The sequence below is a fragment of the Ursus arctos genome, unplaced genomic scaffold (genome assembly GCF_023065955.2).
Source record: "Ursus arctos isolate Adak ecotype North America unplaced genomic scaffold, UrsArc2.0 scaffold_2, whole genome shotgun sequence".
Taxonomy (NCBI): domain Eukaryota; kingdom Metazoa; phylum Chordata; class Mammalia; order Carnivora; family Ursidae; genus Ursus; species Ursus arctos.
Genome location: NW_026622874.1, coordinates 1,798,520 through 1,821,314, shown reverse-complemented (window position 1 = coordinate 1,821,314; position 22,795 = coordinate 1,798,520). Strand labels below are relative to the sequence as shown.

Sequence of the window (22,795 nt, the reverse complement as noted above, 5' to 3'; positions counted from 1 at the left end):
CTTCACACAGCCATCTCCCCTGTGTGCTGGTCCAAATTTTCCTTTTCTTACAAGGACACCAGTCATATTAGATTTAGGACCCACCATAATTCAGTATGAGTTCATCGGGATCTCATTTGCAAAGACCGTATTTCTCACGAAGGTCACATTCACGGGCTCCAGGTGGAAATTGATTTGGGAGGGAGGGGGCACTATTCAACACGGTACACACACCAACTAAACAGTCAGTATGAGCTATCAAAATTGTGATTATTAAATTCTAACAGCAAACCTTGGAGATCAAGATTGTCCTCATTGAACCATAAACTGAAATTTAAGAATAGGTAATTTACCCAAGGCTATTCAACCCTCGACTTGCAGGATTAAGATGCAAATGTGCTTTGTCTGAAATTAAAATCAGGGAGGGATGGGGCGCCTGGGTGGCTCAGTCAGTGAAGGGTCCGACTCTTGGTTTCGGCTCAGGTCATGATCTTGGGGTCCTGAGATCCAGCCCCTCACCCTGCTCCGCGCTCAGCCGGGAGTCTGCTCGCGATCCTCCCCCTCTCCGGCCTCTCCCCCCACTCGCTCACGCTCTTGCTCTCTCTCTCTCTCTCAAACAAATAAATCTTTAAAAAAAAAAAAAAGATAAAACCAGGGAAGGTCACCAGCCACAGTCCTGCAGCAGCTTAGAGGAACTCATCCTGTGACACAAACACGCTCTCCAGGCAGCACTGGCAAGGTCGATGAGGCATGGAGAAGGGGATAGAGGTAGACAGACCCTGACGTCCTGAACCCCTAGATGCAGGGCTGGAAGACCCTTGTAGACTTTATGAACTAAACACCCTCATAGCTCAGAGGAGTAGACAAAGACTAAGAAACGGGATGACTTCCCTAAGGCCCTGTGTCTGGTTGGTGCCAGACTTAGACTTCTATCCACCATCTTTGGCCTCAGGTCCAATACTGCTGTTTTCTTCCTTCCTCCTTCCCTCCTCCCTCCTCCCTTCACCCTTCCTCCCTCCCTCCCTCCCTCCCTCCCTCCCTCCCTCCCTCCTTCCTCCTTCCTGCCCTCCCTTCCTTCCTCCCTCCCACCTTTCCTTTCTTCCTTCCTTCCTTCCTTCCTGATGGTGGCCCCAGGCATGGCCAGAGAACATGGGCCCCCTGGATGTCAAGGAGGCCCTGACCCTGGGAACAGCTACTTACCCACACGGGACCCAGATCTCATCTTGTCCACCCCCCACCCCAGATAAAAAGCTTGGTTATACCTGCTGAACTAGTACAAAAGTTGAGAAACAGTGAAATGCTCAAGGCTTCCCTGGAGAAGGTAGTGTGGCAGTGTTGATTCAACCTGCAAAAAAGGTACAAAAGCGTGAAGGTCAGCTGCAGAGCTGAATATTCCTGAGACCCCGTCAGCAAACAGCAGGGAGGGCTCTGTCTTCAATGTGAAATAAGATTAGCAATCGTTGGCAGTTACCCTAGACAATTTTTTGAAATCTCTGAGATTAGAAAACACATAGGAACATGTAAGTCTTGCATCTGGCTCCTGCCAAGGCCCGGGGGCTGAATGCCCCAGCTTCCTCACCCTGTCTTCTGTCTCCACACCACAGCCAAGGGGACCTTTCTAATTCACAGCCTGGTCACACCCCTATCCTCATTGCTGGCTTTCCCGTGACCTTCAACATAAATGTTAAGCTGTTTGTCCCAGCTCAAAGGCCCCTGAGGATCTGCCATCCCTGTCCCTACAGTTTTACCCAGAAAAACATATTTACACACTCACACACACATACACGTTCCCCCTAGCCCACTCCACTTTAGCCTCCCAGCTCTGATAATATCCACCCTCCCCCCCGCCCGCGGTGCCTTTGCACATGCCTGACACACCCTTTCTGCTCTGCTTCTGCCCACTTTCTTGACCTCTGATTGCCCTTCATGTGTTTGTACATCCACTTCTAGGAAGCTGTACTAAAGAAGTACTTGCACAGGTGCACAGTGCTTTATTTCTTGCATCAGAGAAAAGTAGGGCAAGTCCATCAGCAGGTGAAGAAACGTGCATGCGTCTAGCCTGTAGTCACTATGGGCCCGGGAGAATGATGCCAGGCGAGCACAGATGCCAGGCTCCAGGCACACTGTATTAGGGAGCCCTAAGGGGTCCGCTACAGCAGAGGACGTCTTCTGTAATCCTGAGTGGAGTCTTCAGTGGGGAGCTGGAGGAAGGGATGAGAGCAGACCCAGGTGTCCCTAGCACACGCCTCCCTGGGTATTCGGATCACAGAGCGTGTATCCTCGTGCTGTTCTTTTACGACCCACATGTTACCGTGTCACTTTCACTGACTAAAGGAGAAAGCGTCTGTAACTTGTACAGAGTGATCCTGGACTCCGATGAAGTCAGCGCTGCTATGTTCCTGGATGTGCTCGATCAAAGGTCAGAAACTTGCATTCAGATTCTCAATCTGTTGATGGCGGGGTCTCCCACTTGGGGCAGGTGCCTTTGCCTGTCTGTCTGAGCTTTCCCTCCCCCATCCGCGCATTGCGGGAGGTGGAAAAATCCTCTGTCTGGTCTCTTTGTCGCAGGAGCGCATTGGTGAATTCCTCTTGAGGCTTGTGTTGTGTTCACATGAGTCACTTGTATTGTGAACAAATTATTTCTGAGCACCAAGTCATAGGCGCTGTTCTGAGCCCTTTAAATGTACTGACCATTTTAAATGCACCAAGCAGAGTGTGGAATAAATATGATTAACCCCGTTTTGTAGAAGAAGGAGAATGAGACCCAGAGATGATGTGTCTTGCCCAACAGTGTCGCGCAGCTGGAAAGCCATAGAACTGAGCGTAATTCCAGGCAGTTTGACCTCAGAACCCATGATCTAAGCCATTCCGTGAAGCTGCCGTTAAAACCCTACCTTTATATTGCTGCATGATTTAAGGATTCATATGAAAAATTTTAAGGAAATGAATCTGAAGAGCTGATATGAAAAATGGAGGTGGGGGCACTTGGGTGGCACAGTCGGTGAAGCGTCTGCCTTCGGCTCAGGCCATGATCTCGGGGTCCTGGGATCGAGTCCCCTGTCAGGCTCCCTGCTCAGTGGGGAGTCTGCTTCTCCCTCTCCCTCTGCCTGACGCCCCCCCTGCTTATGCTCTCTCTCTCTCTGAAATAAATAAAATCTAAAAAAAAAAGAAAGAAAAGGAAGAAAAATGGAGATGAATATGAAAAAATTATCTGTAAGATCCCAAATGCAAAACAGCAAGCTAAAGTTCTCCTTAAATATTGAAGCACTTTTACACTGCCTCACTGTGTGTCCCGGGCTGTGACTGTGTCTACACGCTTCTGTACAGCAGCTGCAGGAGAAGTCACCACCACGGCATTTCCGCGCGTCGTCTTCCCCTGAAACGCACAGCCCCGGTTACTTGCGCGCGGCACCCATGCTTTCTCTTTTAACCCCACAGATGAAGGAGCTCGGGGTCGTCTTCTACAACTGCAGCTGCCTGGTCCTGGACTTACAGAGGATATTCGCCCTGTACAGCTCGTTGAAATTCAAGAACAGGGTGCCGCAGACCTGGTCCAAGAGGCTCTACGGCGTCTACGACAACGAGAAGAAATTGCAGCTTCAGTTGAACGAAACCAAGTCTCAGGCCTTTGTGTCGGTGAGTCCTTGCCTCTTGCTCCTGCCTCCTCCCCAGTTGGAACGTCCAGGGGTGATGCGGCCCTGGGCAAACCTCAGTTCTGAAGATCATCTCTGCCCACCCCTGAAGAGGTAAGACGCGCCCGCTCTGTGGCCCAACCGCGGCTGTCCCCAGGGATGATCATGATAGTGAACGTTAGTACTCCTTCCTAGCTGCTGACGCTTTGCGTGACCTGTCGTGACCGCCCCGGTCCTCTGTGAAGGCAGCTTTGTGAGCCTGTCGCAGACGAAGGCTTATCGAGCTTATCTTCCAGCACGACGACCCTGAGACGGCAGGTGCCGAGAGCGGCAGCAGCGCCCAGGTCTTCTGACCTCAGATGCTAGTTTCGAGGCCGCAGCTCCATGGTTCTCAGGCTTGTTTCTTAGCCGTAGAATCTTCCTTTGATGAAACAAATCTGAGGGAACCCCGGTGTGTAGAACAGATGACAGCAGAGCTGTCCGCACTTCACGGAGGCTGAGGGCAGGGCACACCGAGCGTCAGCGCCCATCCCCCGCCTCCACCCCGCCACGGACACACCACAGGTGTCCCACAGGGTCCGTGGGAGAGTGCGTCTGGACATCTGTGCCTCCGGCCCTGGTCCCCAAACTTGAATTAGGAGCTGTCTGGGGCGCCTGTTGACAATGCAGACGTAGGGCCCCCCACCCTTACCCAGGACCTGAGCCCCTGGTCTGGGGAGAGACCTCGGAATTTGGCTTGAAGCAGGCGCCTGGCGCTGAGATAAACTTCCTGAAACCACACTCCCAATGCGACACGGGGTCCTCCGCGAGGACAGTGCTGTCACGCCAGCAACTTTCACATCGCCCAAGAGCTTCTCACCGAAAAGGGGCTTCTGTCCTTTTTGCCCCTTAAAACGAAAGCACAATGTGAAAATTTAGGCATGTGGCAATTGAGACAAAGGAAGATGTTTTTTCCTTAAGTTGTTTGTCTTAACAAGTTCATATAAATGTGAATCGCAGAACACAGACTGAAAGATTTTCATCAAACCAAGCTAAAAAAAACTTTTTTTTTTAACTATGCGGAGGCCCACAAAGCAGTAGCAAGTAGCACGTTGTGTAGGGCATTTTACTAGCAGAATTATTTCGTGTGTTCCGTTTCACTTCCTCTCGAGACAACCCTGTACGCCGGGAAGGCCGGCTGTCATTCTGAATCTCCGGATGAGTCGCAGTAGAAAAGTGGGCAAAGAATCCTTAACCCAGCAGGTAACAGGGTGTCTGACACCCCGAGGGACACTTGCTCAGCCTGCCCAACCAGCTCCAGTAACGCAGATGGGAAGCAGCAAGGAATAGACGAATTATCAGCAGATTTCAGGCAGTTGCTGGATTTTGAATTTATGGTTTGAATCTTAGAGATAGGTGAATGTGGGCGTTGAGTACGTTTATATTCTGACACTTAAAAAGCTGGAGGAGTACCCCCGCCCGATCCCAAAGTTAACATACCTACCCCAGACAGATGGCCAGAACTTTCATAAAATCTAACACGCAGGCCTTTGTTGTATTCTGGGGCAAATTTACAAATTGCTTTTTATTAAACAATTTGCCACAAAATATGTAGCATTTTGAAACATGCCTTTGGGTATAGTCTTTTAAATGATATAATGCATCTGCTTTCAATTTTATTTATTATAACATTTTTAAGTTATTATATTATTTTAACCTATTATTTTATTTTCTATTTCCTATTACTATCAAGCCTACTTTGGAATTTCAATTCAATAGATATTAGTTGAGGGGCGCCTGGGTGGCACAGCGGTTGAGCGTCTGCCTTCGGCTCGGGGCGTGATCCCGGCGTTGTGGGATCGAGCCCCACATTGGGCTCCTCCGCTGTGAGCCTGCTTCTTCCTCTCCCACTCCCCCTGCTTGTGTTCCCTCTCTCGCTAGCTGTCTCTATCTCTGTCAAATAAATAAATAAAATCTTTAAAAAAAAAAATAGATATTAGTTGAACACCACTTTTGCAGAGGTATAAAATCTTGCAGGTATAACGTAAAGTCAGATCCCCTCCCCCGCTATTGGAATTGGTATCATTTGCCCAAAGCTCTTTGATCTCACCCCTGTTGTACCATTTATCACGTTCTCATAACTGTTTGTTTATTGATCATATGTCCCACTATTTAAAAGGCTCCAAAGGCCATATACTGGTCCATCTTCATCATTGGTATTCCCAACACCTTACTCACCGCCCCCTAAAAGCAGCAATAAATATGGGATTGGTTTTATGAGTAGTAATTTTAATAAAAAGTTCTAGGATGCATATAATTTTCTGAGTAATGCATGCCAAACAAATGTCAAGACAAATTTATTTAAATTCAAACTATTTGTTGTAAAATATCTTAAAATAGTTTATTATATTTTAAATAAATTAACTAAATTAACACATGCACACAAAAATATTATTGAAGACCTTAAGAATTACCATTCCCCAAATTAAATTTTAGATGATTAATACCTTAGCGTGGTTAAATATAAATTTTATGATGTACACATGGATTATTTCTAATTTTCTCATGTAACACAAAGAGACACTTGGTGAGACTTTGCTCTGTGATCTCTAATCACTTGGGTCCACATAGTTCCTATTTTCTTACATTTCCCATTGAAATCAGAAACAGGAGCCACAGTTGGCTGAGTTTTTGTCTTATCTTGTAGATTTCTTTTTAGAGATTATAAATTTGCTTTCCAAGGTCACGACTAGTTGGTTCAAGGTCCGTTCTCCCTGACCTGAGTGTTAGTTCGTCCATCCAGTCATGTGTACTGACAGCGAGTGCAGACATTAAGCAGAACATGGTGCTGCTGTGAAAAATACCCTGTAATAGTCCCCTATGTATTGTTAATTACATTTTAGTAGCTTTACTGAGAGATACTTTACATTCCATGAAATTCATCCTTTCTAGATATATAATTCAATGTGTTTTAGTGTAGTCAGAGCTGTAAACTATCTCCACTTATTTTATTTTATTTATTTATTTTATTTCTTTTTACTATGTTATGTTAGTCACCATACAGTATTACATCATTGGCTTCTGATGTAGTATTCCATGATTCATTGTTGGCGTATTCCACTACCTTTAGAATATTGTCATCGCCACAAAGAAAACACCACACCCATTAGGGGTCAATCTCCATATTTCCCTTCCCCCAGCCCTTGGCAACAAGGGGCTATATGTCTACTGTGTGTCTCTTAGGGTTTTCCTCTCTCTAGCATTTCATAGAAATGGAGTAAGACAGTATGTAGTTTTTTTTTTTCTTAAGATTTATTGACTTGTTTGAGAGAGAGAGCACAGGAGGGAGCAGGAGAGGGAGAGAGGGAATCTCAAGCTGACTCCCCACTGAGCGTGGAGCGTGACATAGGGCTCGATCCCATGACCCTGAGATCAAGACCTAAGGCAAAATCCAGAGTCAGACACTTAACCAACTGAGCCACCCAGCGCCCCAACGGTGTGTCATCTTTTGTAATTGCCTCCTTTCGCTTCGTACGATATTCTCGAAGTCCATCAATGTTATAGCATGAATCAGCACGTCGTTCCCTTTTTGTGGTCAAATAATATTCCGTTGTATGGATATATCACATTTGGCTTATGTGTCCATCGGTTGCTGAGCACTTGGGGGTTTCTGTCTTCTGGCTCCTGTGAATAGTGCTGCTGTGAGCCTTCACGTACAAGGTTGTAATTGAGCACCTGTTTTCAGTGCTTTGGGGCGTCTCCTCGGGAGTGGCACTGTGGGGTAAGGTGGTAACTCCGTGCTGAACACTTTGAGAGACCGACACCCCGTTGTCCAAACTGGCTGCCCCGTTGGATAGTTCCACCAGCAATAAATGACAGCACCAGTTTCTCCACATCCTTGCCAATGCTTGTTACTTTCTATTTTATTTCCTGGTGGGTGTGTGGGTGTGAAATGCTATGTCACTGTGGTTTTTACCTTTATATTTTCATGTGTTCGTTGGCCATTTGTTTCTCTTTTTTGAGACATGTCTATCCAGTCCTTTGCCCGTTTTTCCAATTAGTTTACTTGGATTTTTAGTATTGAGTTGTGAGAGTTCTACATTCTGCATGTAAGTCCTTTATCAGATATACGATTTACAAATATTTTGCCATCTTTTTGTGTTTAATATATTTAACTTCTGTATTCTTCGGATGGGGTATGGACTTTTTACAAACCAGGGAACTGTTGTGAAATAAATCAGAAGCTCGCTAAAGCAGGTCTTGAATGAATCTGCAGAACAAGTCGTGTGCGTGGATAAGGCGCTGACTGATCTGAGAGAGAAACATCCCCTAGAGCAGGTGCCAGAGGACACTGGGTGGTGAAAGGTCATCACAGAGCCGAGGCGAAGAGAAGGATCTGTTTTACTGCTCCATCCCGTAACAAGGGAGTACACAGTGCAGGGCTCAGAAAATTAATGCAGGACCAGTAAGAGGGAAACTTGACAGCCTTCTCTCTAATTAAGCTATTGAAATGAGTTCCCTTCCTCTGCCCTATCAGTAGATCATTCTTCGTGTTGTTGTTCACTCACTTACACCTTAAGCAAACATTTCGAAGCCACTAGTATCTCCAGATACTGTCTTCAAAGGTAGCGGACTCTAGAACACATTGTCAAGCACCGCCATGCCCCCAGGGCCAGGGGACGGATACAAATCACATGCGTTTCCCTGATAAGCACACAGAGCCCCTGCCACACTCTAGGCATCGGGTTCGGCGATGGGACCGTGGGCAACAGTGCGGCAGGCAGCTGCAAATAAGGAGCTATCCCCCCGTGGATGGAAATACCTAGCCCAAAGCAGCCGCGCTGGGGCTGGGGGTTGGGGAGTCGTGCTGGATAATGCAAGAAGCCCTCTCAAGTTCGGTCCGCAGATCCTGACACATAACAGGTGCTAGGAGTGGCGGGGGATAACAAGGTGCTGGAGATCCGCAGCCCAGCGGGGCACAGGCTAGTGCAGGGGCACCCAGACAGGTGCGGGCAACACCACGTAACAGGTGCTAGACTGAAGGGGAACGAAGCGGGCGTCTTATTCGTGCCACGCGGCCAGACTAGAGCGGGAGCGTGGCCGGCACTCAGTAGTGTTTGCTGCCCGAAGGAGAGCAAGCACAGAAGAGGGGCACCGAGCCCAGACAGCGTGAGAGGTGTGTTCTGTTCCTACCCGCCCCCCTCCTTAGGCCACGAGGCTCTGCAGGCTGAGTGTCAGAGGCCGGCCTGCATCACCGAGAGGCACGACGTCACAGCAAAGGTGAAGAGACGCACGACTCCACACCTCAGTTCGTTCCTCCCTGAAACCGAAACCAGTTTGGGGAACACACAAGGAAGTCCAGGAACTCCTGAAACAAAAACGCGGGCCTTTGGGCACGTGTCAGACTGGCTCAGCCCTCGTCTGGAGCTCAGCCCCTCTGCAGCTCCGTGTTAACTGAAGGACCTTTAAAGCAGACCCAACGGGCTGAGGGAGTAAGTAGTTTCCATGTGGAATGTACTGGTGGAGATAGAAAAACGAGTGACACGCAGTCCCTAAAATCCAGCCGGCGGCAGTCCAAGCAGGCAGACGAGGCCAGTGCAAGCAATGACCGGTTTGAGCAGGGCTCAGTGACACCACAGACAAATCCTGTCACGGGAGGAGACAGAGCAGGGAAGGAGCCTCTGGGAGGGGAAGTAAAGAAGGTTCACAGAGGGGCTCATCCTTGAGCTGGAACGGAGAGAAAGCGTAGGACTGCGATGGGCAAGAACAGGGCAACATGGGCTGGAAGTGCCGGCAGGGGCAAAGGCGCAGGCAGGCAGATGGGAGCCCGGCCGTTATGTCACTTCGGGGCACGGAGGGCATGGCGGCCAGCCCAGGAGGGGGGCAGAGAAACAGGGGAGGCCAGGGCGCAGAGGGCCATACACACATCCCTCCGATGAGTTCGGGCTGGATCTCCAGACACCAGGAACGCTGGGCGTGATGTGTGCGCGTGTGTGTGTGTGTGTGTGTTTGCATCATGGTGACAAGGAAACGATGTGTAAAAGCCCCCAGCAAACAGCACCAGGGTCTGGGGGGGAGGAGCGGCAGTCAGGAGGGAGAGGGAGACCAGGAGACACTATAGAAGCAGGAGCTCCTGTCCAGTCGACCAGTCGGGCAGGTCAAGTATCCGCCACACGTGCACTGGGGAAAGGCTGTAGGGCCGGCCCTGGGTTTCGTTGGTTTTATTTTTTACTGCTTTTGTGGGGGATTTTTGTTTGTTTCTGTTCTCTTATGTTCTTTCAGGAAGGTTTCTTTTTTTTTTTTTTTTTTTGTGGCACTCATTTTTTTAAAAGACTTGGAAGCTCATCCCCAGTTCCAAAAGAAAAATAATTTAAGTGATCAAAAACTCAGTCTGATAGTCATCTGCCGAGATGACTTTCTGAGCAGGGATGCCTGGAGGGTGTGGCCTTGACCAGGGTCCTCTCCTGCCCCCAGCGCTCCACGGCCGTCGGTTGGGCGTCCAGAACAACCGCTTGGTCTTCCCTCTGTGTAAGCCGGTGGGGGATTCCCAGCAGCACAGCGCGGGGAGCTCCTGAGCGTTGCAGGAGGGGCCCAATACTGCCACGGCAGGCAGTTCCAGAAACCACGTATTCGGACTTTTGGTATAAAGCACCCCTCGGATTACGTGCGCCCCTCCACTAGCCACTGTGCACCGCTGGTCAGGGTAAGACAATTTCATGGCCATGTCGCCTTCGTAATGAAATGACTTTTCCAGTAAATTGATTGCAGTCTGTACTTGTATGTCTGTATTATAGGGTAATGCCTGAGAAAATTATTAGCTCTGCATGCCAGGGTGTTTGCAGAGCCCCCGAAGTTTACAGCAAGAGTACTCCTCCCAAAATCAGAGGTGTGGGTATTGAAAGCAAGCATTCCCTCCCACAGCCCGACGTAAAGGACGGCCTTGAGACCCGTCCTCCCGCACCTGGGTCTGAACACGCCTCAGCTACGATAGATCGCACACGTATTTCTCTCATCTCATCAAGAACTGGAAAGTTGCTTTGCAAACCTTGACTTGAAACCCAAGATCCATTAAAACCCGTGAAAACACGGCAACAGAAAAGAGAAAGCCCCAGGTGACAAAAATGAATCCTCTACAAGTTTGGTTTTTGTGTCTCCGCAGAATTCTCCCAAACTCTTCTGCCCTAAAAACCGAAGCTTCGACGTGGACGCCATCTACAGCGTGATCGACGACGCGAAGCTGTACGTGTACATCGCTGTCACGGACTACCTGCCCATCTCCAGCACGAGCACCAAAAGGTCAGTGAGCGCGTCCGCTCGCCCAGAACCCCGTCTCCAGGGCCAGGCACGAGCGGGGACCGCGGGGAGCCAGCCTCTCCGTTCCCCTTAGGTCGCTCACCGTCAGACCTCCTCCCTGTGCACTTATTTGCCCTGCGATGCGTCTCCTGCCTCAGTCCGTCGGAAGGACTCAGGGTCTCACCCTGCAGGAGTCCTCAGGGCTTCACCTTCTAGGCACGGGAACAACTTTAGAGTGCAGATCAGGTTGTTGTCAACTTGAAAGTGACTTGAAAAAGAAAATAAATAATAAAAATTATTCGGGAAAAATAGGTCTTGAAACTTATTAGTCCGCAGGTGTCCCTGAAGGACGTACTGACACTGAGTAGGCCTGGCAAGGTTTTCCGTCGAGGAGACGTCATTTTGTCGTGTTCACGCCAGTCTTCATTAAATGCTAAACTTCCATATGTGTTCGACTTCAAGAAGAAGGAAACTCAGCATGCGTATGTTCTCAGTTAGCCCGCTCCTCTGTATGAGGCAGAAAGCATTTTAAAATGGAGGGATTTTTCAGTAATTCATCACTGTTGGGGCAGAAATACATGGCACAAATGTGGGGGCAGAATGTCCCTCCCCTACGTCCTTACACGCGTACATGCACGGCTCTGTCCCTGATGTTTCCCGCTTTTGCTTTCTTTCTGGGAATGCTGAGACTTGGGTGCTTGTGTTTTGAATAACTCGTCTAATCCAGAAGTTCTCAAAGTGCACATTCCTGGGAGTACAACCTGGGACCTTTTTAATTTGGAAAATTACAATTTCAAAATAACCGTTTACTGAGGTTACACAATCAGGCACGCTCTTGTTGCTTGCGTATTCTTCGTGGTGCCGGCCCACACGGCCGCACCACGCAGCTTCCTTGGGCAAATGGCTGTGGGGTCCCAACGCATGTTTCTCGCAGAAAGCCATGTCCCATAATAATGGTCGAAAAGCATTTGAAGCTGCCAGAGACACTATTAAAACACTTTTACTTTAAAATACGGTACGTCCCTTGAATAGTCATAGGTTTTTACCCATATACTTCTACATGTTCTCTATCCCTCCTTTTTTATTTTTCTCCTGTTTATTCTGTATTTGGTTTGAGGTTTCATTTTAGATGTCAACTTCCCTTCGGGAAGATTTTGAAACGTAGTAGATAGGTTTTGCCTGATTTTTCCATTATGGGGAATGAGAATAAGGTCAAGTTTATGGACTTATGTTAGTATGGGATGATGATTTCTTAGGATTGACAAAACTTCATTCCATGAAGTCCCATGGACAAAATGAAGATCCCTTGTGGCCAGCGGGGGGAAGGAGTTAGCATGGAGAATCTAAAATATCTTGGAAATGCAAAAATTAGAGAAAACTAAAAGAATGTTAAAGAACTGAAAACTCACCTGAAATTTTGTCTTTGGGTTATTAATCTCCCATTTCAGCTGTTAGTCGAAGAACAGTTCTTTTATCATACTCACACCCCTGGCAAGCATTCTAATGAGAAGTCATCAGAGACAAAAAAAGTAGCTCAAACATCCAGGTTATAATTCGATACCTAAGAAAAAAAAATGGGGGGAAACCCCTGAGAAAAGACACTAAAGTTTGTGTCAGCTGAGGCAGTCTGTTTGGTTTGCTCATTGTTTGTTTTGGTGCGTTTTATTTCTGTGAATGGGGGCATGACTTCACAGTTTGTGCTGAAACGTACCAGCAGAGCCACATGTAGCCACACTTTTCTTTTTTTCATAGTCTTACCAAATGAAAACAACAAACTCTTTTAAGTACTTAATTCCCCCACTCATAAATCTGGAAGTATGACAATTAAAATCTCAACTGTAACCAGATTAGCTTTTGCCTTACTTTAAAATAAATATTCTCATTACCTTTAACTATTTTTTATCAAGTGTACATGGGTTTTAGATATTTCCTAATTGTAAACATGTCAATGACATATCTCTGTCCATTATTCATTTGTGGCAAAACATTCTTTTTTGATAGTGTAAAAAAAATAATAAAGCAAGCTAGGTCTTTCAAGTTTGAAAGACCACTTTTGAATAACATTACCACTAGCCAGTCTGTAAGAAATTTTTTTCTATTTTATTTGTGCATATTAAACTTCCTTTTTATTACACTAAAAAAAAAAAAGAATGGAAAAAATTAAGAAAAAAATTTAGAAGTCAGCCTGGTTACTTGTCTTTTACATTGTCCTGGAGAAATTTTTCAGGAGTGAATTCAATTTGAATAAACAGACATTATCAAATATCAGTGTGTTAATATGCTACAGACGTAACTTTTAAGACACTGCTAAACATCCAAATGAAAGGAAAAAGTCACACGCACCACGTGTTGGTAGCATGTAAAAACATACATACATATACACCATCATTTAGCAGCAATGTTAGAAGTAGCTTCTACTTTTCAAAGAAGTAGGAAGCGGATAGAACAATAATATGTGGCTAAGTAGACCCTGCCGTAGGAAATCAGAGGCCCTGTCTCAGTTCTTCCTGTGCTAGCAATCAAGCGCTGTTTCTTTAAGCAATTCACTTATTTTTTTGGTTCACAGCTTGGGGCTGTTCATTATTTATTTCCTCAGTCACATGAAAGACATCTTTCAAAAAGAAATCAGTAAAAGTGTGAAGGAACAATAAAAAGGTAGGCTGGCAGGCAAGAATACTGCCTGACAAAGTTACCTTTCAGATGTGAAGGAGAAATAAAGGCTTTCCCAGAAAAACGAAAGCTGAGGGAGTTCACCACCACTAGACCTGCCTTACAAGAAACGTTGAAAGGCGTTCTTCAAGCTGAAGCAAAAAAAAAATGAAAGCACACAAAGTTCTGATTAAGGTGATAAACAAGCAGTCAGAAGTAGAATAGTGTAACTCTTTTTTGGCATAGTGTGTTAACTGTGACACTATTTTATATGCACTATACCAGTACATACACGCTTGTGCAATAGTGCAGTGAATGTCTCCTTTAACTAAATGTTAAAGGAAAAGAGCATCAAAATATCGCTCCTACAGCTTGGTGATGAAATCATAGCATACAAAGAGGTCACTTGTGACATCAAAAATATAAAAGGAGAGGAGTAAAAGGATGATAATTGAAGAAAAATAAAGTGCTATCAGCAGAGAAAAGACTGTTTTTTCTATGAGATGCTTTATGTAAACCTCCTGGTAACTACATGGCAAAAATCTAGAGCAGAGACATGAAACATAAAAAGGAGGGAGAACAAGCAAATTATCCCAGAAAACCACCAACTGGAAAAAGTAGACAGAAATAGAAAGAAAAAGAAATATGGAAAGACAAAATAACCAGAAGGCAGAAAATAAAATGACCAGTAGTAAGTGCTTAGATATTAGTAATCACTCTCAGTGAAAATGGATTGAACTCACCAATCAAAAGGCGCAGAGTGGCTGGATGGATAAAAGAGCAAATATGCTGCCTACAGGGGACTCACTTTAGCTCCAGAGACACATACAGGCTCAAAGTGAAGGAATGCAAGATGATATTCCAAGCAAACAGAAATGAAAACAAGGCAAATGTAACCATACTTATATCAGACAAAATAGACTGTAAGCCAAAAAGGGTCACAAGAGACAAAGGTCATTATATAATGACAAAAAGGCTGGTGTATCAAGAAGACAAAGCAATCATAAATATACATGCTTGCTACCCACACTGGAACTTCAAAACATATTAAGCAATTAATGAGGGACCATAAGGGAGAAATAGACAGTAATACAGTAATTGTAGGGGACTCTAACACCCCCACCATCAGCAATGGATAAATCACCCAGACAGAAAATCAACAAGAAAATATTGCAGTTGAACCTGGCTTTAGAACAAATGGACTTAGCAGACATATACAGAACATTACACCCAACAGCAGCAGAATATACGTTCTTCTCAAGTGTACATGGAACATTCTCCAAGATAAATCACATGTTAGGTCACAAAACAAATCTTAGTAAATTTAAGGAAGTTGAAATCATACCAACTATCTTCTCTGACCACAACTGTATGAAACTAGAAATCAATAGGAAAGTAAGAAGATCTACAAATATGAAACTAAGCACACTTCCAAAACTCTATGGGATCAAAGAAGAAATCAAAAGGGAAATAAAAAATTATCTTGAAAACACAACATATCAAATATTATGGGATGCATAAAAGCAGATCCAAGAGAAAGTTTATAACTATAAACACATACACTGAGAAATTAGAAATATCTTAAGTAACCGAAGTTCACACCTCAAGGAACTTGAAAAAGAAAAGCAAAGTAAGCCTGAAGTTAACAAAAGGAAAGAAACAATAAGTATCAGAGCAGAAATAAATGAAATAGAGACTAAAAAATTAATAGGAAGGATCAACAAAACGAAGAGCTGCTTCTTTAAAAAGATAAACAAAACTGATGCCTTTAGCTAGACTAAGGAACAAAGAGAGAGGACTCAAAGAAATAAATTAAACATGAAAGAGGAGACATTACAACTGATACTACAGAAATACCCAGAACTATGAGACTCCTATGAACAATTATATGCTAATAAATTACATAAACCAAAAAAAAAAAAAAGGTTACATTTCTAGAAACACACAACCTATCAAGACTGAGACAGGTAGAAGTAGAAAATCTGAACAGACCAGTTATGAGTAAAGACATTGAATCAGTAATCAAAAAACTCCCAACCCAAAAAACCTCAGGACCAGATGGCTTCCAAATGTTTAAAGAAGAATTAACACCAATCCTCCCCGAAACTTGTTCAAAATATCAAGAAGGAGAAACACTTTCAAACTCATTCTGTGAGGCCAGCATTACTCTGCTACCAAAATCAGATAAGGAGACCACAAGAAAGAAAACTATAGATCGATATCCCTGATGAATATAGATGCAGATATTCTCAAGAAAATATTAGCAGACCAAATTCAAGAACACATTAAAAAGATTATACACAATGACCAAGTAGGATTTATCTCGGAGATACAAAGATATTTTAACATATGCAAGTCAATAAATGCAAATACATCGCATCAGTAAAAAGATAGATAAAAATCATGTGATCATCTCAATAGACAAAGAAAAACCATTTGACAAAATACAACACCCTTTCATGATAAAAAAAAGACCTTTAACATGTGTACAGAAGGAATATAACTCAGCATAATAAACTCAGCATAATTTAAAAAAAAAAAACCTTTAACATGGGTACAGAAGGAATATAACTCAGCATGATAAAGGCCATATATGACAAACCAACAGCTAACATTGTACTCACTGGAGAGATATTGAAAGCATTTCCCCCAAGATCAGGAAAAAAGCAAGGATGACTACTCTCAGCATTCTTATTGTATTGAACAGTCCTGGAAGCCCCAACCAAAGCAATCAGGCAAGGAATAAAAGGCATACACGTTGGGAAAGAAGAAGTAAAATTGTCATTATTTGCTGATGATATGATCTTATATATAGAAAATCCTAAAAACTCAATCAAAAAAACTGTCAGAATAAATCAACAATTTCAGTAAAGTGTCAAGATACAAAATCAATTGCATTCTTTTACACTAACAATGAAGCCTCTGAAAAAGAAGGAAAACCATCTCGTTCACAGCAGCATCACAAAACAACATACTTAGGAATAAATTTAACCAAGGAAGTGAAAGATCTGTACAATGAAAACTACAAGGCTTTGCCAAGAGAAATTGAAGAAGACACAAACAAATGGAAAGGCATCCCATGTTCATGGATTTGAAGAACTAATGTTAATAAAATGGCTACACTACTGAAAGTGTCTACAGATTCAATGCAATCCCCATCAAAATACCAAAAACATTCTTCACAGAAATAAAAGAAACAACCTCAAAATTTGTATCAAACCACAAAAGACCCCAAACAGCCAAAACAATCCTGAGAAAAAGAACAAAGTTCAAGGCATCTCACTTCCTGATTTCAAACTGTAAGACAAAGCCATAGTAAAAACAGTACAAAAATAGACAACATCAACCAGGGGAACAAAATAGAGAGCTCGGAAGTAAACCCTGGCCTATACAGTCAACTAATATTCAACACGGGCACCAGGAACACTCAATGGGGAAAGGACAGTCTCTTCAACAAACGGTGCTGGGGAAACTGGAGAAAAACATGCAGAACAATGAAGTTGGACCCCTATCACATGACTCACAAAAATTAACTCAAAATAGATCAAAGACTTAAAGATAAGACCTGATATCACAAAACTCCTAGAAGAAAAGATAGGGAAAAAGCTCATCAATAATGGTCTTGGTAATAATTTTTTTGACATTACACCAAAAGCACAAACAACAATAACAAAAAATTAACAAATAGGACTACATCAAACTCAAAAGATTTTGCAGAGCAAAGGAAACAATTAACAACAACAAAAAAAAGACAACCTACAGAATGGGGAAAAATTTTTGCAAACCCTATATTGGATAAAGGGTTAACATCCACATCTGTAAGGAACTCAGTCAACTCAGTAACAACAACAACAAAAAGCAAATAATCTGATTAAAGATGGACAAAGGAACTAAACGGACATTTCTCCAAAGAGGACATCAAAATGGCCAACAGACACATGAAAAGATGCTCAGCATCACTCATCATCAGGGAAAGGCAAATTGAAACCACGATGAGATATCGCCTCACACCTGTTAGAATGGCCGTCATCAAGAAGCCAAGAGACAACAGGTGCTGACGAGGATGTAGTGAAAAGGGAACACTTATACACAGTTGGTAGAAAGGTAAACTGATCCAACCACTATGGAAGAAAATATGGAGGTTCCCCCCCAAATTAAAATAAGTCTACCACACGATCCAGCAATTCCACTTCTGGGTATTTAATCAAAGGAAACGAAAACAGAATTCTGATGAGTTACCTGTATTGCCGTGTTTCCTGCAGCACTATTCACAGTGGCCGAGATATGGAAATGGCACACATGCCTATCCGCGGATGAGTGGATGAAAAGATGTGGCAATATACACCATGAAATATTATTCAACCACGAGAAAGGAGAATATCCTCCCATTTGCACCAACATGGATGGACCGTGAGTCCATTATGCTAAACGAGAGAAGTCGGACAGAAAAAGACAAGTACTGTATGATATCACTTCTGTATGGAAGTGATAGAAAACAGACAGTATTGCATGGTGCACTGGGTGTTATACACAACTAATGAATCATCGAGCCTTACATTGGAAACCGGGGATGTACTGTATGGTGACTAACATAATATAATAAAAAATCATTAAAACATTAAAAAAAAAAAAAAAGAAAACAGACAGTAAAATGGTGGTTACTAGTGGGGGGGGTGAGGGATAAGAGTGATGGTGTTTAAGACTGCAGCCTTGTAATGAGTAGTAAATAGGTCATAGACGGCTAATGTGCTGTAAATATTCTACTGTAATTTTTGTGATGTGATGACTGTCAGTACACTGGCCATAATACTACAGTATAAGAATGTACCAAAGTAACATGCTATATAGCTTATAAAATTTACACAATGTTATGCATCAAATTTATTCAATAAGAAAAAAGTAGGCTGATTAATCTGTGAGGTATTAATATTTTTCATTTATGTTTTCATTCAACAAATATTTATTGGGCACTGTGCAGGAGTGATTGAAGTCTGAGCAGTGTATGGTCCCAGGAACTCCATCCAATAGGGCAGACGGACACAGAATCAATTATCATAGCACAGTGTGGTGAATGGAACAGTAGATATGTGCACAAAATATTATAGGTCCCAGGGAAGGAGCATCTGTGGCAGTTTCAAGGTTAGAAGAGGCTTATTGGAGGAAATGCTACCTGAATTACATTTTAAAATATGCAGGAGTTAATCAAACAAAGGATAAGAAGGAGTTTTCCAGGTAGGAGGGACAGCATGAGCAAAGTTTCAGATGGGGAAAAATTGCCTGGCACCTGGCAGCATCTGTAACAGGTTCAGTGCTGGAACACAGGTGGTGAGAGATGAAATTGGAGGGAAGGCGGGGACCAGGGACAAGAGGATCTGACCGTAAGGGAGTCTTGTGACTTTGCGGAGCCTCCACTACATTTTAATCAAAGGAGATATGCTTTTAGATAGATCACTTTGGTGGTCATGGAAGATGTACTTGACGGGACAAAACTGGAGGCCGAGAAACAAATTTGGAGCTGTTAGTGGCCCAGGTCAGGGATAATGATGGCTCAGAAGGATAGAACAGCGGATGTACATTCCAGGAATGTCTTTGAAGTACGCGGTGAAAAGGAGAGCAGGCACAGGAATGATTGCCGGGTTTTTGCTTTGGGTGATTAGATGGTGAACGGTATACAAAGTAAAAGAGGCTATAAAAATCAGGTTTGTGAATTTGAGGTTCTTGTAAAGGTCCGGATGGATAAAGACCTTACAAAGATATCCAGAACGCAGTCTGAAGAGGGTTAGCCTGGTGATGTGAATTTGGAGCTTTTCCGACTCTGGAGGACAGCTGAGATCCAGTGCATAGATGAAGCCACCAAGGAGACGGCCTGTAGAGTGAGGAGAACAGGGGATGGTGGTAGAATCTTGAGGGAGCATAGACCACACAATAGATAAACATTGCAAGAGATAAGGGACAGACCATCAAACCACAGGGTCATCGAAGCCAATGGAATCCGTTTTCAAGAAGAAAAGAACCATCAGCAGAGCCACATGGGGCTTCAATTAACAGTAAAATAAGAATCGAATGATGTCCATTAGACTTGGCAGTTGGGACATCCCTGCTGACTTGGAGATTTGTGCAAGAACGGGGGCCTGGAGGCGAGGGGGGGGGGGCAGTAGGCTTAGGAGTGAGCGGGGGTGATGAAGTAAAGTCAGAGATTCTAGATTACAGTGTCAAGAAGTTATGTTCAAAAAAGTAGAAAGAGACCCATAAATACAGAGAGCAAACTGATGGTCGCCAGAGGGGAGGGGCAGGAGGATGGGCAAATGGGTGAAGGGGAAAGGGAGGTCCAGGCTCCCAGCTGTGGAATGAGTAAAGCACAAGGATGAATGGCACAGCGCAGGGAACATACTTGAGGGTCCTGTGGTGGTGCTGTAGGGTGACAGACGGCAGCCGCCCTGGTGGTGAGCCCCGCGTAGTGCATAGAGGTGTTCACTCACCGTGTCGAACACCTGAGACCGATGTAACATCGTGTGTCAGCTACACTCAAAGATACATAGATGATAGGTCGATCGATAGATAGATAATAGATCGATAGATAGATGATAGAAAGATAGATAGATGATAGATAGATAGATAGATAGATAGATAGATAGATAGATGTTTAGTTCAAAAGGGAAAAGAGGTTGTGCACCAGCCACAGCGATGCAGAGTCAGGGGAGGGTTCTTTGAGAGAGATTCACATTTTGTTCTCAAACTAAGAGGAAGGGGGAGGGCGGGTAGTTGAAACTCTCTTCGGGGAGGAGTGACCAATGAAACACAGTTGCAGAGGGTCAGGGGAATGGCCCAGGGGGAAGGGAGGTCCAGGTCTGACCCTGAGCAGGTTACCTTATCTTCTGAGCCGGAGGAAAGTGGAGAAGTATGCGGAGGCTCTCGGGGGTAGAAAGGTGAGAAAGACCATGACTGAGAAGCTCTATTTTGTGGACGGAGGAAGAAACAAGTATCTGAGGAGTGGGGTCCAGCTTAGACTAATTACAGAAAGGTCCCGGAGGGGGAACCGTGCAAGGCGAGGACAAGGGTAGTGGATGGCGGTGAGGGCCAGATGCCCTTGTGTTGGCTCCAGCCTCACGGGACTGAGCTGACTTTGTTCAGTAGTCCTTGGCTTTGTGACCATAGAAATAGACCAAGGGAGGTATGACTCTGACCCAAGAGCTAGAGGAAGGGCCAGGGTAGGGGTCCTTCAGGTGATCACTGAGGTTGGGCTGGGCCAGAAAGGGGACCTGGAGCTGATGGAGCAGAATAGTGTGGGGGTCATGGGGCTGGGCCCACGCAGGGCAAGATCACGCTCACTGGGGATTTCATAGCGTGCAGGACACTGCAGGACCACAGGCTGGGCCATATAAAGAGGAGAACTCAAAACTAACAGGCTAAGGTTTTGAATAACACTGTATTCGTCCAAACTGAGTTGGCCTGGAATCAGGGAAAGGTCTGAACCAGGGAACAAACAGAAAGTCTACACATGTCAGGGCTGAGGGGAGATAGAGAGATTTGGGGCTTGTCTTTAAGATGGAAATGTTTGTTGTGTTTTCCTTTTTCAGTGAGAAATAGGTGACAGTTCTGGAAGTGACGTGGTGTGTGTTGGGGGGGCTGACCCACCTCCTGCACCAAACGGACAGGTTGCGGTAGAAACTAAATGGCAGGACTTCCAGAGAAGGTGTGGCCTCGGGAAGAGTCAGGATTTAGTTCAGGCAAGAGGCTACGGATTCAGGAAGAGGCTGAGCCTCCAGGAGACACTGTTGCCCTTAGGGAGGGCAGGTGGGGAGTGCAAGGGCCAGAGCAGCTGGGGGCTTGGTCAGGAGAGAGGAAGGCAGCCTGGAAATAAGAGTATGGGGAAGGTTGCATAATCAGAGCAGAAGCTCATTTGGAGGGCATTTTCCAAAGAAGAGGGGTCCTTGCAGCCTTTGGGACTGACGGGGGTGCTCAAGACTCTGAACAGGTGATGGAGGTCAGTCTGTCCATATCCTCTGAGGCCCCGGTGGTGGGGGAACTCAGTTCAGGGAGGGGCTGGACCCAGGAAAGCATCCTCTGTGGGTGCCCCGCCCAGGAGATCTGCATGTTTTCGACATTTCCTACCAGGGTGTGTCTCTATTACAGAACGAAGTAATGATTGGGTTAATATAAATGTTCTTTGTAGTCTAGTAAATTTCTTTCCCCAAACTAACTTCTTTTCTTTATTTTTGTCCACATGGATATTATTCCTACAGGACTTACTGGCCAGACTTGGATGGGAAAATAAGAGAAGCATTAGTTTTGCGAAGCGTTAAAGTTCGACTCCTTATAAGCTTCTGGAAGGAAACTGACCCCCTTACATTTAACTTTATTTCATCTCTTAAAGCTATTTGCACCGAAATAGCCAACTGCAGTTTGAAAGTTGTAAGTATGACGTTGACTTCAGTATTATTAAATAAGAGAGCTGACTCCCTCCCCACACCTGTGACAGCTTTTATCTCAGGATAACAGTCTCTGATAGCTAGAAAATATTTCAAAAGTAGGATAAGTATTTTTTCAAGACAAACACACGAGAGAAGGAGCCTGGAACCCACATTTCCTGGCTCCCTCCCGGGCTCGTCCTGTTTTCACACACTGCCTGTTGGGTCCTTTCCGCTCTGTTTGAACTGCCTTGTTCACCTGCCACTCCTGTTGCTAAGTCTGTGACCAACAGAGCAGCAGCACGTCCTCTCCCACAGCCTACCCCAGCCCCAAAGTCCCCCCAACCCGGGCTCCTGTTCTTGCGCCAGTCCCTCGGGCCACATGCTAACCCGCATACTTGGAGGGACGCAAGATTGGGAATGGGTTTTACTCTCAGTGTGGTGGTGGTTCCGTAGCTCATCTTTGACTCTCTTCAGGTCCTCGCACATGATGCCCTCTTCCTCCCCTCTGGGCCTTTGTACATACTGTTCCCTCTGTGCCTTATCTGACTAATGCCTGTTAGTCCTTTAGGGCTCACCTTTTCCAACCTCCACTGCAGTCATTCAGCAAATGTACCCTGAGACCCTACTCTGTGCCAGGCCCCCTTCTGGGTGATGGGTCTGTGCTCCATGCAATGTTTAGGGACCAGGACGACAGGGGTGCCAGCATCCACTCTGACACGTAGCTTCCAAAATCGTCCCAAGCCTCAACATCCCAAGGCCAAGCAGCAGGAGAGAGAGCCTGGAGGACTGCCCGGGAGGCATTTATGGGGGGACCTGGAGGTGGCAGACATCCCTGTAGTCTTGATTCCACTG

At 45.0% G+C, this 22,795-nt stretch overlaps 1 protein-coding gene across 8 annotated transcripts in view; it reads left to right on the top strand.

Annotated features, from left to right (window-relative positions):
* Window positions 1-22,795, top strand: part of PLD5 (phospholipase D family member 5) — a 385,783-nt gene that overhangs the window by 312,124 nt on the left and 50,864 nt on the right. For all 8 annotated transcript variants that reach the window (XM_026487593.4, XM_057315031.1, XM_026487592.4 and 5 more), the window contains 3 exons: window positions 3,418-3,615; window positions 10,750-10,886; window positions 21,776-21,944. In XM_026487593.4, coding sequence (XP_026343378.1) covers window positions 3,418-3,615; window positions 10,750-10,886; window positions 21,776-21,944 — 504 coding nt within the window. The remainder of the gene's footprint in view (window positions 1-3,417; window positions 3,616-10,749; window positions 10,887-21,775; window positions 21,945-22,795) is intronic.